This window comes from Camelus dromedarius, chromosome 1 (genome assembly GCF_036321535.1).
Source record: "Camelus dromedarius isolate mCamDro1 chromosome 1, mCamDro1.pat, whole genome shotgun sequence".
NCBI lineage: Eukaryota > Metazoa > Chordata > Mammalia > Artiodactyla > Camelidae > Camelus > Camelus dromedarius.
In genome coordinates, this window is record NC_087436.1 from 41,962,982 (window position 1) to 41,981,912 (window position 18,931).

General features: G+C 37.7%; 1 protein-coding gene and 1 pseudogene across 3 annotated transcripts in view; both read left to right on the plus strand.

The window, feature by feature from the left end:
* The window catches only part of LOC105089919 (N-deacetylase and N-sulfotransferase 4), a 230,978-nt gene that overhangs the window by 131,287 nt on the left and 80,760 nt on the right, over nt 1-18,931 (plus strand). For all 3 annotated transcript variants that reach the window (XM_010981101.3, XM_064478402.1, XM_064478371.1), the window contains exon 5: nt 17,437-17,622. In XM_010981101.3, coding sequence (XP_010979403.1) covers nt 17,437-17,622 — 186 coding nt within the window. The remainder of the gene's footprint in view (nt 1-17,436; nt 17,623-18,931) is intronic.
* LOC116148948 (guanidinoacetate N-methyltransferase-like) lies at nt 4,599-10,318 on the plus strand (annotated as a pseudogene).

The following is an 18,931-nucleotide window of genomic DNA, read 5'->3' on the forward strand; positions in this document are numbered from 1 at the left end:
ACCACCACCCTACAACTGAGCTGGAGCCAGGACAAATCATGGTTCCAGTGTTCATGGTCTGCCTTGGGGCATAACTTCAGCACTATGACTGTGGCTACCTAAAGGAGGAGACTGCCAGATCCCTCAGCTGTTCTTGCCTAAAATAGAGACTCTGCACCCAGAGCTGCAGAGAGGAGAAATGCTGGTGGCCTATCACTCTCAGGGAGAATCACAGCTCTAAACTGGAAGCGAAGGAGAAAGGAACCCCTATGTTCTTGGATGCACCCAACTTGGGTGGGATTTTGTCACTCTAAACTGAAACTAGTGGAGAAAATGGTGGGTCATGGTTCAAATGCCACAGACTTGCACTGTTCTTATCAATCATAGTAGATATTCTTGAATAAATGTTTCTTCATTTACTGTATGTTCTTGGTTCCTTTTCCAGAGATTTGAATTTTTTTTAATAATTTCTACCAGTTATGGTTGTTTTGCTGGGAGAGGGTCCACAGAGCTCCTCACAGCACCATTCCAGAAGTCTGAATTCTCTCGTCATGTTGGTTTGTTTCAAAGCCTCTTCACTGGTCTCCAGTTCCACTCTTGGTCCTGTTGAGTCTATTCTTGTCAAAGCAGCTACAATGATCTTGTTAACATGTAATTCAGATTCTATCGCATTTCATCTCAAATGCTTCCAAACTATCTTAAAATAGCCCACAAGGCCCTCAGATCTGACCCCTTGTTCATGTACAGTGTGCTCCTATGTGACTTTTTTGTGCCTCCCTTCACACAGTCCTTGATAACAACGGTTGATCTTCACTGTTGTCACACTTGTGTTGTGCTCCTTCTCCCGGTTGGTTGACCCTGGTTTTGACCCCAGGGTTCTCCTACTCTTTCTATAAATCACTGCTGACCTAACTCTGCTCAGGCTCTGGGGTTCTTGAATTTGAAGGAGCATTTCCCTACTTCCCATTCTCCATACCGTCTACCCACACTTAAGAACAAATTAGAAAGGCATGGGCTAAGGAATATTTTAGTGACATCATCTTGTGTTAATTCAAAAATTATCCTTGCCAGTAATGAAAAGAAGTAGAGGAGTTAGAAAAAAGTATTTGTTTTGTCTCTTCCAACTAAAAGTAAATTATGTTCTAGTCTTATCTTCCATTTCCCCTTTTCCTTGCTCCCTAAGGATGTGATGACTTTCATTTTACGTCATTTTTTTATGTATTTCAATCTAGGTAATCCACTATCCTAACTCTCCATACCAAAGTTGCCATCCTACTTTTAGATTGAAGCCCTGTGATAGACATGCAGCTACAATTGTTGGTAATTTCCCCTGATAAGCTAGAATTTCTAGACTGGGTTTTCAAATTAAAACTCTGTATTTTTGGAAGTAATTTGTTTGTTAAATCTGTTGTGTCTCTTATTGAATCAATATTTTAAATCCTAAAGCAAGGTAGGCATAACATATTTTTAAATTTGAAAAAAAGCATTAAATAATGAAATCAAGTATTAATGGCATTTCCTTGGAAGACAGAGCAGTGAAAATTTGCTAAATGCTTAGTAAATGGAATATCCGTATGATCTTGAATATATTAAATTCTACTTATTGGAAGCCTATGATGAGTAAAATGGTCTTAGGAAGGAAGAAATAATAAAATCACAGTGGGAAGATTATAGGACACCAAACAGCAAACTTGAAGCTCATTTATATGAGCACTTAAATGATTTTGTTGCTAAATATAAAACATTTATTTATAGATGGCATTTTCCAACAGTTTAAGAGTTTTTCCATATATCCACATGGTCAGCAAAGATATCTCTTAATCATTATGTCTGTTAATTATTTTTTTCTCTTTATGATGTACATACATTTCTCATAAATTGTTTGAAAGTGTTGTTCACAGACACAATTCATCCATCACCATATTCCTTTTCTGTGACGATATTGCCTACCACAGTCCTTTGTACTTTCCTGTTAATACTCTTGTGTCTCATTCAGGATAGTCAAAATTCCACACCTATAGATTCAGTCTTTAATATTTGCTATATCAAGGTGGAATATTGTGTTACAATGAGTGAACTATCCATTTGTCACTGAGAAACTTCAGCATTTGAGTGCTTTATTGTTTTAACCATTTCAGAGAGTCACTGTCTAAAGTACATAATTGATTGCTTTTAAATTGCTAAACGTGTGCTGAGCATCATGTCCCATTTTTCAGGAGGACTAAAGGTTTTCATGTTAATACGAATGATTTTACTGTACTGTGTTCTTGCTGTGCTCTCAGAATTGGCTGGAATTATGTGGAATTTTTGTTCCTAAACTGTATTCCTAGAATTTTTTAGTTCTTGTGTCTACTTTTCAATTTTTCCAGTCTATAGTTTGTAATATTGGTAGCTTCTAGCCATCGTCTTGCTATCTGGGTCTACCAGCCAGATTCCCATTTCAGTAAAATGAAGTGGTCAGACTAGATGACCACTGAGGACCCTGATGTCTCTAAATCTGTATGAATTTGAGTTGCCCTGAGCTTGGAGATCACATAGAGCAAGTGTCTTAAGCTTGTTTCTAAAGTAGTAGTGAAAGCCCTCAATTTCACAAATGATAAAACTGAGCTCATAAGTGACTTGTACTTGGTCACCCAGAGAACCCATGCTCTGCTTTGTGGTTCCTAATCCAATTCTCTCTCAATTGTACCACACAGCACACTCAAGAAAGAGCTGATCTTCTGTGGGAGAACCAGACAGTATGTCCCCAAGATAAAATGAACCAACTTGTGTGCCCTGTTTTCCTAAAGGCATTTTGTTAACCATAGTCCAGGTAATTAAGGTAGTATACAAGTGACCTCTGCAAAACTGAATAAATGGTGAAGAACATAGACTTTTCTTTCTGTATGAGAGAAGATGTTATTGTACAAACTTCAAAGATTAGTATGAAAAACTGAAGTGTATAAATGACGTAATGATCAGTGTATTGCATAACCGTTAAAAATACTTTGATTTCTCTTTCAGCTACCCATTAACAGTGGATAGGGTTTTTACCCCTTTTTCAAGTAGGACGATATGGCTTAATAAAGTTCTTAGCTAGTTTATTCAAGCAGTCCCTAAGATTTTCAATTCCTGTTTTCACCAAACCTACAACATGAAGAATAGCATGAACTTTTTGCCTGAAAATTAGAATTGTTTTTTTACTAGCTATTAATATTCATACTACTTAGTAATGGATTTAGAGGGGAAAACGGCTTTTCTTGGCATGTGTTGTATCATGGTAAGTCCTTGACTTGCTGGTCTGGTATTGACAGCTGGATGAAAGAATTTCCCTTAGAGAGAAAATGTCTATAATACATGTTTATCTATTTGATTTCCTAGCAGAGGGCACCATCAGATACCCTTATCCCCCAAATTCCTATTTTAGCTGCAGCATCTTTTTTTTTCCATCAAGTAGCTATTGTATTTCTGAACATGTTTAACCTCAGAGGAATAAATACCACCTACAACATGCACTTTAATATCGAGCAGCAATAATTGAAGGAAATGAACTATTTTTATCACTCAAATGCATTAATGTGGATCTATCAAGGCTTGCCTCTGTCTGTTCTGGAGAACTTGTTATCACTATTTTTGGGAAGTGTAAAGTCTTCAAAGTCATTCCTCCTGCTTTATAGCTCTTACACATTTAAATCATCTTTCAAGATTAACTAGAGGAACTCCAATTATTTTCAAGTGCTGATACATAAAACAGTTGCAACAAAGTTTTCCCCCTAGGAGATAAGCTGCTAACAGCTTAAAGTAGTTGTTAATATTTAATTTCTTGCTTTAAAGTGAATAAATATTTCCTCTAATTATTAAGTTTTATTTGTATAACATGGAGCAATAAACTATGCACAAAATACAAAAGAAAAAGTCATGTTCCTCTGAAGAAAACAAAACCTTAGCTATTTTTACACATAAAAATCTTTCAGAACATGAGTTTACCCTATGCGTGCCATTAGCTAATTGCTCACAGTATTAGTTACTGTCATTTTTACCTTATTTCTTCAGGAAGTAGGTGACAACTGCTTTTGAAATAAGGGGTTGATGATGATAAAACCACCATGTGACTTTTTCAAGGTCATGTAACATGCAAATGAAAGATGAGCGTTACTTACAAGCACAACTTTTACACATCAATGCTTCTTTTTTTTGGAATGTTTGGCATTAATGATTAAAAATTGTGCTTTTAATCACTGGGACATTGTGCTGTACACCAGAAATTGACACATTGTAACCAATGGTATTTCAATTAAAAAAAAAAGTTGTGCTTTTAAAGAAAAAAGTGAAAAAAATTTTTATAGAATTGATACATGTATATGTGAACTCGAATTGTTGGAATTATTGCTTTATAATTATGTCCAAAATTTTTCAGACACTTCCTCCAGTGTGGAAAAAGTACCTCCCGTCTTTCATTTGTTCAGTGTCTGTTCCTTTCTTTCTACCTTTCCTTCCTTTCTCCCTCTTTCCTTCCCGTCCTTTCCACAACAGCTAATCAGTGAATATGTATTATCTGCTAAGCACTTTACTCAGCACCTGGGATGCAAAAATGAATGAGATGCAGCTTATTCTCAGAGATTTTACTGAAATTTAACAAAATGGCTTTTCAGGTTTTTGAGAGAAATGTACAGAGCCCAGCAAAGCCACAAAGGAGACACGGGTTAGTTATAAAAGGAAGAAAAACAGTAAACAGAGACATTTGAGGTAATGATATTTGTGAAAAATGAGTAGATGTGCTTGAGGCAGAAGGCAGGGGAGAGCATCCAAGCAGAGTGAGCAGGGTGAGGAAGAGCACAAAATAGTGCCTGAAACAACATCTTCCACTCTTCTAACACATAACATTTCTTCAGCAACGACCTGACTGTGAACCAGGAAACTGTTGCCTGAGGGATTTGTCCGGCAGCTTGTTTTTGTATCATTGGTATGCTAAGAGTGGGCTTTACATTTTTAAATGGTTGTAAAAACCAAGTAAACAAAACAAACAAAAAAAAATATGTGACAGAGACATTATGTTGCTGGCAAAGCCAAAAATATTTACTACATGTCTCTTGAGAGAAAAAGCCTTCTAAACTTTGACCCACACACATAATGATGCAGAGGAAGGTGTATCAAATTAGAATCAAAATAATGGACAGTATTTCATAAATCCCTAATTAATGCACATTTATCCATAGTGATTATTGGTAACCTGCTGTGTCCTTAGAAATATGAAATTTATGCAATATAAAATATGTTCCTGATAATCCTGGCCTTTATGAGTCTCCAAAAGGATCATGAAATATTGAGGAAAGGAAGAAGAAATTGATTTGGTGTCAGAAGAGGCTTTGAGTTGGGAATTAGGAGATGAGACTGTGTGGCTTACGTGGGGCCTGAATTCCTATTTTTCTCCCTAAGCTTTAGGGCCTTAGAGACCCTAAATCCACCTGTACTGATCACTTTTGCTTAGAATTCTACTTTTTGAAATTCCAGTTTTCCAGATTCTCGTGTCACCTCGCCTAATTAATGTATTCTAATCCACTGTTGTCCTGTAACCTCTTAGATCAGCACTCTTGTGTACCTTTTATACATAAGAGTAGAAGTGGGCTGCTTAGCCACAAGGCATGAGAATGCTTTTTTTTTTCTTTTTCATATTCTTTATCATTATAGGTTATCATAAGCTATTGAATATAGTTCCCTATGCTAAACAATAGGATCTTGTTGTGTATCTATTATATATATAGTAGTTTGTATCTCCAAATCCCAAGCCCCTAATTTATCCCTCCTCCCCTCCCCTCCCCTCTGGTAACCATAAGTGTGTTTCCTATGTCTGTGAGTCTGTATCTGTTTTGTAAATAAGTGCCATTTCAAGTTCATTTCTGCCATTCTTTTGGATTCCACATATAATTGATATCACATGGTATTTGTCTTTCTCTAATTGATCTACTTCACTTAGTATGGTAATCTTTAAGTCCATCCATGGTGTTGCAAATGGCATTATTTCATTCTTTTTATGGCTGAGTAGTATTCCATTGTATATATACACCACAATTTCTTTATCTAATCCTCCGTCAGTGGACATTTAGGTTGCTTCCATGTCTTGCCTATTGTAAATAGTGCTGCTGTGAACATCGGGGTGCATGTATCTTTTCAAATTAGAGTTTCTAGGACATGAGAATTCTTATCTCTACATTCTTATTTCAGGGTGCAGATGTCTTTAATACCTGGCCATCACTTCTAAATGCATACTCAGTGCCCATTTTCACATTCTTCCTAGTGAATAAAGCCAAAGTTTGCTCATGGATCCAAAACATCTAGATAAAGGACTGATTTTTCAGCTTTTATTTCAGGTAGTGAACACTTAACATAATTCTGGCTGATTAGATGTAAGCATAAGTCATGGTATGGGACTTCCAGGAAAGCTCCAGGAAAGGAGGACAGATATGGCTGCTGTTTGCCCTTCTGCCCTTTGCTTTATTCCTTTCTCTTGCCTAGTATATGGTCCTATTGGCTGGGACTAAGACATCCATCTTAAAACTATTAAGGAAAGGCCAAGAGATTCAAGAGACCTCACTTCTGGCATTCTTGAACTTCTGAACCAACCACTTATCTTCAGATTTCCAGTTACTCAAGAAATATAAGCTATTATTTTCAATCCACTGGTTTTTATTTTCATTTTTGTTTTTCTGATACAAAGTTTGAACTCATTCCCTCTCCAATGCTTTTTCATTGCATTGTTTTCTCTTAAGCTGTTTTTAGATTTGCCTACATTCAAATTGTCCCATTGTCTATGACCTTTTGAAGGAATATTTATATAGAATATCCTAAATATATGGCTTAACACTTTTTAAGAAATGTTGATAATGAAATTTATGCCTAATTATCAATCATTAGATAGCAGTTTTGTGAGTGAATTCTTAGAATGCTCAATGATAGCATAATTAACTTTCACTGGCAGATTTTAATTTTAATGCTTCAATGACCAAACTTGTTTTTATTATTAAATGATTAAGTTAATCAAGAGCCAAGGTTTTCAAGATTTTTTTTTTAATTTAACCCCTATTCTACTGAGTATACCCTATTTAAATTGGATAATCCACCAAAAGCATGAATTACCAGATGTTTTTCTTTTTCCTTTTTTCCCTCTTTTGTTTTTTAAATTTGAAACATTCTTTCAGCTTGATAGTTTCTTTTAGACTTCATCTCTAGTGGCTGAACATTTTCATCATTCTGAGATTACCTCTTGAGAGTCAACACTTCAGTTCCCTGCAGTCATTTCTGCAGTAACGTGAGCAATATGAGAATATGAGAAATTGTGTTCAAACATGTTGACAGCAGAGAGAGTTAAAGCTGGTTAATAATACAGCAGAATTGGAGTCTTGAAGGGGAGTTGTTTTGAGATGAAAATTGTGTCAATACTTTAATTTCCAAATACGATGCCACTTTAACATGAAAGATAACAAAATGGAAATATAGTATTTGGTATGACAACATGTCTATAGAAAAATAGAGTAATTTAATCATCCTTATAGGCAGTTACTTAAGTGATCATAATTTACTTAAGATTTTTGATTATATAGGTACCATTTATTAACATAAGCTTACTTTTTGTCTGATGAAATTTACTTTACATGATAGTAAGATTTCCACAAAATTGGGAACAATCACAGATGGGAATTATTTTAACTCTTAGAAGAGGCACAGGATGTCACAGAAGGACAAAATGTAATAACACCTTGTATTTTGGAGGTAGGGGCAGAAATTTACAATGAGAGGGATGGTTCATTCCTCCACCAAATGTTTAAAGCAGTTTCCATAAATGCATTAAGCTGACATTAAGGGGAAAAAATGACTCCTAAGGGAAATTTCCGCTTGACTCAAAAAATAATATTAGAAATATATTCCATTGCTCAGAGTAAGTAATAGTTTATGCAAATCTACTTCTGCAAAGTGATGGGCTTAAATTAATTATTCCAAATCATCAGCTATATTATTGTGGAAGCATCCAAAAAGTTTGGAAATATGTGCAAAATTTAAAAATGAAGGACATTCTAGCCAACTTCAAAAAGGGCAAGTTGCCTCTTTAACTTGTCTGCTTCAGACACACCCACCCACCCACCTGCACACATACCCCTAAGCATTTCACTTAAACCACTGTTTTACTCCAGGAACGTAAGCAATCAAATAGAAGATTGGCAAAAAAAAAAAAAAAAAAAGAAAAGAAAAAGATGTATGTCATGAATAGATATTTGAGGTACTAAGAATGGAGAGTTATGGCAAGGTAAATCAGGTGTATTATTTACTTGAGATAAAATTACAAATGAACATACTGTGAAAATGCTGATTTGTATTAAGCAAAATTATTTTGAGTATCTTTTTTTTTGCATCTTTCTGCTTACAGTCACTATAGAAATGTCATAATGGGATGGATAATGCTTCCCGTTTCCATCTGACTCTTTACACACGTTAGAATCTTGAACGTTATTCCTTCCAGCGTAAAGTCATTGTTAGAAGCTCCAGAATTTTAATATCTGGTATCATTTCTCTTGCTACTAAGTTAAATCTAGAACCAGAACTTTCCATGCAGCAGAGGCAGCAGTGAGGAGAAAGGTACTGAGATGCCATTCTGGCATTCCTTGAGACAGCCTCATCTCACATCTTTGCTGCCCCTCCCACTTCTCAGGTCCTTGCTTTTCTCCTTATTCAGCTTTTCTCAAGAACCAATCAGCACTGGCATTCCCTTGAATCCTTTCTGAACTTCTTTAGGCTTCTGGATTCATCATATTCCCCTGTAAAGCCTCAACTCCATTTAAATCCAAATCTCTACCTAGTCTATGCCTGTAACCCTGAAAATGAATGTGGCTGGGACCAACACTGAACTGTTCTCACTTTAAAGCCAAGACCTCAGTGGCCACAGACCTCAAGTGGCCCCTCATTGCTGCCCAGAGATTAAGCAACAAGTCCTTATTTTGTTCCTAACCTTACTCTCCTAGATCACCGTTTCATACCTTCTCTTTCTGTAAACTATGATACATCTTGCCCCTCTACACTCTCAACTGATGAGCGTCAATATTTCACTGGGGAAAAAAAACTGTGTGTGTGTGTGTGTATATATATATATATATATAAATAGAAAGAGAACTTCTGCATGCCCCATTACTACAACTACTGCTTCAACGTGGTGATAACAAAATGGAAATGTAATAATAGGTTTGATTTTAATTTGAAATGTGAAGGTGTCTACACAGAAAAAAAAATTAAAATTATAATATCTTCATAGTTAGTTACTCAAGTGGTCATAATCAATTAGTAAAGTCTTTTTGAATGCATAAGTACCACTTATTCCCAGAAACTGTTAGCAGTGACCGAAATACATATTGCGGACCGGCGTTCTGTGAGGGCAGCACACAGTCTTGGCTTCTGTCTTAAAACAATGAATAAAAGAACTAGAAATGCAAAAACCATCGTTTTATACTCTTGAAACTCAATTCTGTCCCTTCCCAACTGTTCAAGAAGATCATTCCTGGCCCTCTGCCCAGAAGACCCTGCAGGGACACAGCCCTGCACGTCCGGAGCTTGTGAGGCACAGGGTCCAGCCCGCAGCACCAGCGCCCCCGCAGCGATGCCCATCTTCGCGCGGGGAGAGAACGGCAGCCCCGCGTGGAGGGTCGTGGGCTACGACGCGGCGGACACGCGCCTACAGATTCTGGGCAAGCCGGTGATGGAGCGCGGGGAGACCCCCAACCTGCACGCGCTGACTGCCGCTGCCGCCTCCAAAGGGGCCCGGGTCCTGGAGGTGGGCTTTGGCATGGCCATCGCAGCCACGAAGGTGCAGGAGGCCGGCCCCCAAAGACAAGTACTGAATCACTGAGTGCAATGACAGTGTTTTCCAGTGGCTGCAGGACTAGACCTGGCAGAGCCCCACAAGGTAGTTCCCTTGAAAGGCCTGTGGGAGAACGTGGTGCCCACCCTGCAAAAAGTCACTTTGATGGGACCCTGTACCACACATCTGAAGAGACTTGGCACACACACCAGTTCAGCTTCATTATGGACCCTGCCTTCTGCCTGTTGAAGCCAGAAGGAGCCGGGGAGCTGAGGGGAGGTCCTCACCTACTGCAGCCTCACCTCCTGAGAGGGGAGCTGATGAAGTTCAAGTACTCAGACATCACTACCACGTTCCAGGAGACGCAGGTGCCCTCCCTGCTGGAGGCGTGCTTCAGACAGGAGAGCGTCCACACACAGGTCACAGAGCGGTCTCACGGGCCAAGTGCGGCTGTTCAGCCTGCCTTCCAGCGGATGATCACATCCCTCCTCACCAAGCACTGAGCCCACCCCTACACCATCCCGAGGACTCTGGGCTTCAAGAAACCCCAATCCCCATGCCCCTATTCAGAGCCATCGTCGGGGGCAGTGCAGGCTGTGGACTCTCAGACCCGGTACACATGCACACCAGCTGCGTGGCGCCAGCAAACTCCCCTAACCTTCTAACGGGATTACCACTACCTTCCTCCCAGGGCCTTGAGGATAAATTAAATGCTAACGCTGGGTTTCACCAATTTCGGTGGGAAAACAGTACACACACACACACAGTTTTCCCCTCTCTAAATCATTTCCTTCTCTTTAAACATGCTTTTTTATTTCTCTCATCTTTACATAATACTATGCTTATGTTGTTTCTCCCTCCAGATGCAGCACCATTTCTTGACTCTACATTTCAGCAAAACTTAAATAGTAAACTCACTGTCAACATTTCAGCTTCCCCTCTTCTCTCTTAAATCCAGTCTGATTTGCTTGCCCGTCACCACTCCACCAGATCTTCTCTTTTCCAGCTCATTAAAGGACAACCAGTGTTAAATCCAATGGGCAATTAGTTCTCATTGGAAAGTCCTGGTATTCATCCCATCTCACATGCAATACTCTTTCTCAATATATTTTCTGGATGTCTTCTCTCTGACTTCTTAATGCTAATCTGTCTCAAAGATTTACCCTTAGACCTCTTCTCTGTTTACACACTCATTCTGTTGGTGATCTTAATGAGTTTTATGACTTAAGTAAAATTGATATGTTGATAACGCACCAAATTTAGGTCTCCAGCTGAACTCCCTCGTCTAAATGCTGAGCTTATTTATTTGATTTCCTACCTGAGATAATCAATTGGCTGTCTAATCTCAAACATATGTCCTATCTTTCTCCCCCAAAGCTGTTTAATTTTTAAACTTCCCAGTCTCACTTGATGGAGTGAGACTGGGAATCCCTCTAGTTGAACACTTTCTCTCATGTTTCATATTCAGTATTCAAGCCAGCATCAAATTCTGTGACTCCACCTTCACAACATACCCAGAACAAAATCACTTCTCACTATTACCTTGTCCCCACTCTGCTCCAAGCTATCAATATCTCTCATCTAAACTGTTACAGAAACTGGCTCCTACTGTCCTCCTTATTTCCTTTTAGCCAGCTCTCGACATAGCAGCCAGAAGAATTTTTTTTTTTTAGTGATAGTCTACATCATCTATCTGCTCAGAACTTTCCAGTAGTAGCTCCTCATTTCACCCAAGATAAATACCAACACCCTTATTCTGGCATGTAAGGGCTTAAATGATCTGCACCCATTCCTTCTTGCCAGTGATACTGCATCGTACAAACTCTGTCAAAGCGTAGTCAGTGTGAGTGGTGCCCACTGGGCTCATACAGTAAATAACTGACAAGGCTTCTTGCAGAAACGCTGCCTCTTGACATCATCTCTTGCTATTCTCCCCCTTTGCTAATTCTGCTCCAAAAACAATTGAATTCTTATTCTTCCTCAAAAATACTTGAGGTGCTTTCAACTAAGAGCAATGTAAGTACAGTCCCTTCTGCCTGGAATGATCTTTTGCAAGTTATCTGTACCACTTCATCTCTAACAAATTTAGACCTTGACTCAAAAGATTACCTTCTCCATGAGGCCCTCTCTGAATAATCTGTTTAATATTGCAGCCTACACCTCTTCATGCCTCTCTTTTTCTCTGCTTTATTTTTTCCTCCAGAGTTCTTAGCACCTTCTAATATATTACACAATCTACCTTCTTGTTTTTTGTAATCTTGGCTGCACCCCACTGAAAATATAAGCTTCCTGGTGGCAGGGATTTCTGTCTGTTTTGTTCACTGCTATAACCTCCACATCTATAATGGTCCCAGGTACATTATGTTACATAATAAATATGTGTTGGATAAAGGAAATTAATGGACCAAAATGTGTTGAACATTTTGATTGTCAGTGAAGTGGGAATTCTGACCACAAAAAGTTAGCAATGCAAGTACCTAATCAACCATATTTTATACAGCATGAATGAAGACAGTTTTCCTGTTCTCTTTAAGCAGCGAAGTAGATCTTCAGCAGGGTCAAGATTATTAGAGGAATGTGTCTCAATTGCCCAAAATAGCTCTACTTAGAACTGGAAAGTTCACACTATAGAAGCAATGCCATTGCTGTGCTATTTCTTTTTCAAAAGAAAAATCCATTTGTAACACAGAGCTCTCCAGAGATTTGTCACCATTTACTAGGCTACCGTCCAAAAACTGTCAAGACTGACCCAGCCAATTTCCAGGGTCACACAGTCATTGCTTTTATCACTTATGAAAACAGAAGACAATTTTAGTTCCCAAAACACGGTGCAAAATAAATGATCCTAGGACCATTCTTACAGTTGACAATATGATTCCAAGTCCTTATTAAAAGGGGAAATAGATAATGAGATCTGTTTTCTTTAGCACCAGTGTCACTCCCTGGAAGCTGTGTATTTAGGAGGACAAATCAGTACTGTAAGTTCAACAGGGTACTTTCCAATGCATGATCTCTTTACTATAAGTGCATTCATTTATGCAATCTTTATTTCATTTATTTTTCTTTTAAATTTATTCATTAAATATTTATAATGAATTTATTTAATGAATTTTTGTCTATTATTTCCTTAAAAAATATTTATTAAACACCAACAAGGTGCCGGGCATGTTGCTAAGCCCTGGGAATATAGCACCATCCTAAACGCGTTAGGTCTGGTTTCACAAGCCATGTCTCCTGGAGTGCAAACAGAAGGTGACAATAATAGGGAGAAAATGCTGTTTGGCTGGCTCTTCCTCCTCTCTGTATCAAGACCTCATTCGGGTTTCTGTATTTGTGGTAGATCCAGGGAATGTCTCCTATGTGTCCATGAGCCCAGTCCTCCTAACTCTCATTTTTCTCCTTTTTTCTCTAGTTCTCTATGCTAGGTCTTCTAAAAAGTATCTACCAGTGACTGACCACAGAATTGTTCTTTCTAAGTCTTCATGTGAAGCCTGCAGATCCTTTTGCTTATTTATCAAAATGTGGTTATCCTCACAAGGGGATATTGCATTACATGCTGGCACAAAGGTGTTTGCAGTCATCAAAATTAATCTATTGGAGCAATGTTCTTTCAGTAGAATTTATTTCCCTTCATTATGTACAACTATAACATATGGTTTCACCATGGTGTTGACCCATGACATTTATTATTTATGTAGACTAGTCTCCTAGTTATTTTCTCTACACACTAGTCATTAGCTGATCAGTGCATAAGACTTAACAGTCATATATAGAGAGATAGATACATAACATGATAGTATCCAGCTAGACGAATTGGTGTTTCAGTGAGTTTTCTTGGAGAAATACTGGGCAGCGTTTTAGCAAACTCTTCCTCTTTTCCTAGAATTCAAACTACTAACATCTCACCTGAACCCCTTAAACCTTTTATACTTATTAGAAAGGGGCAAAAACAACCTTTTTAGTCAGATTTCCATGACAGAAGCAGAAGCCATTTGGAGTCATTTTAAACAAAGAAAATTTTTATTCTGCAATTTAAATGCTTCCAAAAACTTTGAAAGGGCTGATGGAGCAGACTCTAGACTGTACTCCTCTGGGACTTGCAGAGCCAGACAGAACTGCTTCCCTAGGGCAGCGACCGCTTCTAACACTGCTACTGGAGCTCTGACAGAGGCAATAAATTTCCAGTGCTGCCTGCAAATGGGCAACGAATACTGCTTCTGAAAAGATCTTACATACCAGCAACAGGAGCCAGGAGCTGCCAGACTTTAGCACCTCCCTGTCTACTGCCTTCTGACATCTGTCCTGAGGACTTCTAATTGGCTGAAACTTGTTTGCCTCAAAAATGATAGCTGCAGAGTTCGGGAAATGGAAAATTTTGCTTTATAACCCCTCCAATTAAAAAATAGAGCAGTAGGAGTTCCAATTCAGAAATATGTATTAAAATCAATTCCCTTTTGTCAGTAAAGTACTTCTCGTCATTAACTGAGAGTGGGGAGAGAGCCACGATAGTAACAACTTAGAAAAGCAAAAGCAATGTGTCTAGAAGACTTGGGTATATTTTCTAGCTCTGGTATTTGTGAACATGAGCAGATCATTTTCCTCCTCTGAGACTCAGTTTCCACATTTGATAAGAGCATCCGGGCTACCTCATAGGGTAATCATGAGGATAATGTTAGACACAAATGTAAAAACACTTCATAAATATCAGGTTCTAAGCAAATGCAAGCAGATCTGATCAGTGAGAATGATTCAAGAAAAATTAAATGAGTTCACTTCTATTACTGTTAGCATGTTGGTGCTAAACAGATTTAATTTTATTCTAGTTTTTGGAAAGAGATGACCCTACTTTTATATGGTCGGTAAATTATCACATTATCTCATTTTCCATTCAACTGGCAATTTAATGTAACTGGGAAACTAGATCAAGAGACATTCCCCTGTAAATACTTGTGGTGTCATGTTATATTATGATATCATAGAACTCCTAGATCCTGTAAGATACATTGTTTTAATAAATAATAAAAGCCATGTTTGGGTTACTTTACTTTGTCATTTCTGTGTCTAATTTTATAGTCTCAAATGCTTCCTACAGTCACATTAGAAAGTATTTCAGATTTTGTAATTTTTGTGATCTTGTGTAAATATTTATTTAGTTCACCTTTTGGTTGACCGAATCACTGTGAAGTTTTAAGCTCCAGACAGTAAAGAATGACGGTTTCTACAGCAAGCCCCTTGATAACAGAAAAAGAGCTACGAGGGAATTACTTTTCATCTTGTGTTATCATTTAGATTGAAGAAGTATAAACTCGTAATTATCTAGTGTGATTTACTATTTTGATTGAGCTCCAGTTGTCAGTGTGATAAGATGACCTTATGAGCAGTATAACATTAAGCCCCCAGAAATCAATAAATATAATAAAATCCTTTTACTGTCCCTTCCTTCCTACTCACCAAATCAATTGCTTTTTACCTTCTGGTTTTTTTTCATGAAAGCTCCACAATTCATTTTACTACCTGTCAAAAGTGAATTTTTTTTTTCTGAAGAGATACAGTTGTTTAAAATTTCAGTTCTCTTTATGATTTTATTTTTCATCTTTGCTTCTGGAAGCTTCACACACTTATCTAGCATTCTAGGCCCAAAATTTGGAATAAAATATTATACAGTGATAAAAAATGAGGACTAACAAAGTGGCTAGTGAAGACTGTTAGGATGCATGCACCATTGATTTTGTTATTCTTGTAATCATGGGACAAGACTATTACGAAACCTCAGTATGAATCACTTGAAAGTGTAATGAGAGCATAATAGTCTTCCCCTTTTTTGTAAATCAGAAGTGCTCCTCTAAGCAGCAGTCACATAAATTCTATTTACTAGACAGAGAGGTTTGAACACCCTCGACCTTAGATTTCCCCCAGGAGAAAGTGCGTCTGTATCTCACGCCCAGTGCACCCGCATCTTGGCCACTCCGTGGTACTCATCCTCGCGTGATACTCGACCACGAAGATGATTTTTGTGACACTTCACTGGACAACATGGAACTGACCAGAGATAACTAAGGCTTTTTCCAGTAATGTTCCCCAGTGATTGTCAGGGTAACAGTAGTTGCCCGTCCCCCTTGTAGTTTCCAAGTAGTTCTGTTACTAGACTTTTCCATCCTGGCCTTAAATTGAAAATGCAAGCTCCTGGAAGAAGCATTTTTCCTCTGCTCACACAAAGAAATGAATTTTCCCCCGTACCTAGCCAAAGACTCCAGCTCATTTTACAGCGTTGATATCATAATTCAGTCTTTCTCCGGAGTCATTTATTGTAATAGATGTTAGAAAACACATGCTCCTGATGAAAGAGAGGTGAATTTGGCTCTACAATGAGGGTCACTCCATGAAGGGAAAAATGAAGGAGACTTGCAAGATATTTAGGGCCCATCTTCTGAACTGATTGTGGCATATGACTTAGGCATTGTAGATATGTGATCCATTCACTGCTTGCTTATTATGCCAGAGTGAATTCTTTTCCTATGCTATGTCATGTAATAGAAAATACCAATGGCAATTGTCAAGTCAACACTTTGGTGTTCTGTTTATTGATTAAATCAGCCTTCATATATTACTGTGTGTTGTCATTTATAACCTCAATTGATGAGATTCAATCCTATAAGGCATCTTTATAAAGCAGACAAGCATTTAAAGAGAGAAATACAAAGAAGCAGAAATTATAAGACTGCAGATCTCTATCACATACCTCACAATATAATACCATTCTCTGACAATGTTTTGTACTCTTGTTTTAAATATATACCCCTTTTCCTTTAGAGATGACTGTTTACCCAAAGCAAGCATCTCATAGTATGTAGTAGGTTTTATAAAAATGAATTGAGCTTCTAAGGTCCAAAACCAGTCTTCACTTTTTATTTACCTTCTGTATCCAAAACATCACTGAATCTTGTATGGCATTCAACCCCAGGCTTTTAATCTGACCACCAATAATCTAGTTTGGGTACTCGTGTTCCCTCTAATCTGCACCATTGCAATAGCTTCCTAATGCACAGCCTTTATTCATTTCTTCCTCACTTCTATGTGTGGTTACTATATCCTCGTCCCTAAAGGCATCTCATGGTCCTCCATGCTCAGAGAGCTTCCTCACCTACACCATTCCAATAGAATGAATTCCCACTTCCTCAGTTTAACAGTAAAACTCATCACTTTATGGTTCATACTTAACCTTTCTGGTTGTCTTCAACATCACAGACTCACACAGACGCACTCAGGCTCACACAGACACACACACACATACACCACATTGTGCTCTTCCATCTCTCATATTTGGGTACTTGCTCAAGTGACACCTTGTTTTTCTATATCTATCTGAGGAAGGGCCATGTTCTCTTCTTATCCTCCCCCTAAACTTTCTGTATTCAAAATTCAGAATCAATCTCACCTACACACCACACACCCAAAGTATTTACTATGTTTATCATACCATCAGAGCATCATAAGGTTATGAGCTGCTGAAGGACAAAAACTGTATCCTATTTGTTTTATATATTGCATCATTAGCATAGAATTCAGTGCAAACAATTTGAACTGAATCGAATTCAGCTGACCACATGTCCTACGATGTTGTTCTGGCTTTCTTTTAGGAGCATGGAATACCTATCAACATGGGCTACGCTGTGGCGCCACATCACTCAGGGGTCTACCCAGTTCATATTCAGCTGTATGCAGCTTGGAAGAAGGTCTGGGGAATTCAGGTCACCAGCACTGAAGAGTATCCACACCTGAAACCTGCAAGATACCGGAAGGGCTTCATTCACAATAGCATCATGGTGAGCACATACTGCTGTGTGTATTGAAGGCTCTTACTATCTACATGTGGAATAACGACAAAATGTAACTTCAGAACTTTTTTACATGAGTATCATAACTTCCTAACATACCATGTTGATCACATAGTGACACATTGTTTAGCTGTATACAGACTTGCTTCTTAAGATGTGGGGAAGTTTTGGCCAATTCCAGACAAGCTCAGAATATTGGAAATGGGTTTCATATAGATTATCCATGGCAGTTTCTGGATTAAAGTTTTGTCTAGGGACCCTATACTTCCGGGGAGTTTCTCCATGTATATTTGTTTGGGTGGTTTTATTTAGAGTTTTCCGGGCAAAATGTGGGTTCATAAATCAAAGAAACACCTCTCAAGTCACTACACTGTCAACAAACAGAATCTAACAAATAGCATCTGAGAGCTAAGTTTATCCACTCAGTTTATTTTAGCTTTCAGACACTCAAGAATATCTTAGGATACCTTTTTTTTTCATTGTTTTTTCCCTTGCATATTATAAAAATGAAGGTGTATATTTTCTTTTCAGATATATTAATTGAAAAATACTAATCTGATGTAAAAATGATGTATCTGTTTCTCTAGATGAGAATAAAACCAAATGAATTTTAGATGGGCATTTATAATTGTTTGTTGGAATGAAAAAAATGGTATTCTTTACATTCAGTTAAAATAACCCATCTTAAAATCTCCATTCCCATATCCAGTGCTTTAGGTCATTTCACGTGACCTGATCAGTTGCCTAGACCATAGGAGAGGTTTACAAACTGTTCTCCCTCCTTTAAATATTCGTATTTTCTCAATCCATTATACAGATTGCTATTAGAATTATCTACCTGTTTATCTATCTAATAAGTATCCAAAACCAAAGAAAAAGCAATGTCACATGTGCTTAACCAGATCTAATACTCAATATTTTTGATCAGAAAACTTAATTTTTTTATTATAAGTTGGTACTAGAAGACCTAAAGAAGCCTCAAATTTAAATGTAGCTATTGATAATGCAAATAATGATATTGTTGTCCATAGAAATCCAGAAACTATAAAAAGTATTACTCTTTATAATTGCAAATCAGAGTGAAAGTACTCAGTTTTTTTTAATTGAGTTGCATGACCATTTGATATATTATTAAATAAAAACATTCTTTTTGACCAGTAATACATACATTCATTTACCTTGAATTTAATACAAATTTATGAAAATTAAGCAAAGAATAAATAAAATTATAGCTATTCTGTACAATTGGATGCATTTTTCCATTAGAGTATAAGTAGTTTATTATTCAAAATAAGTT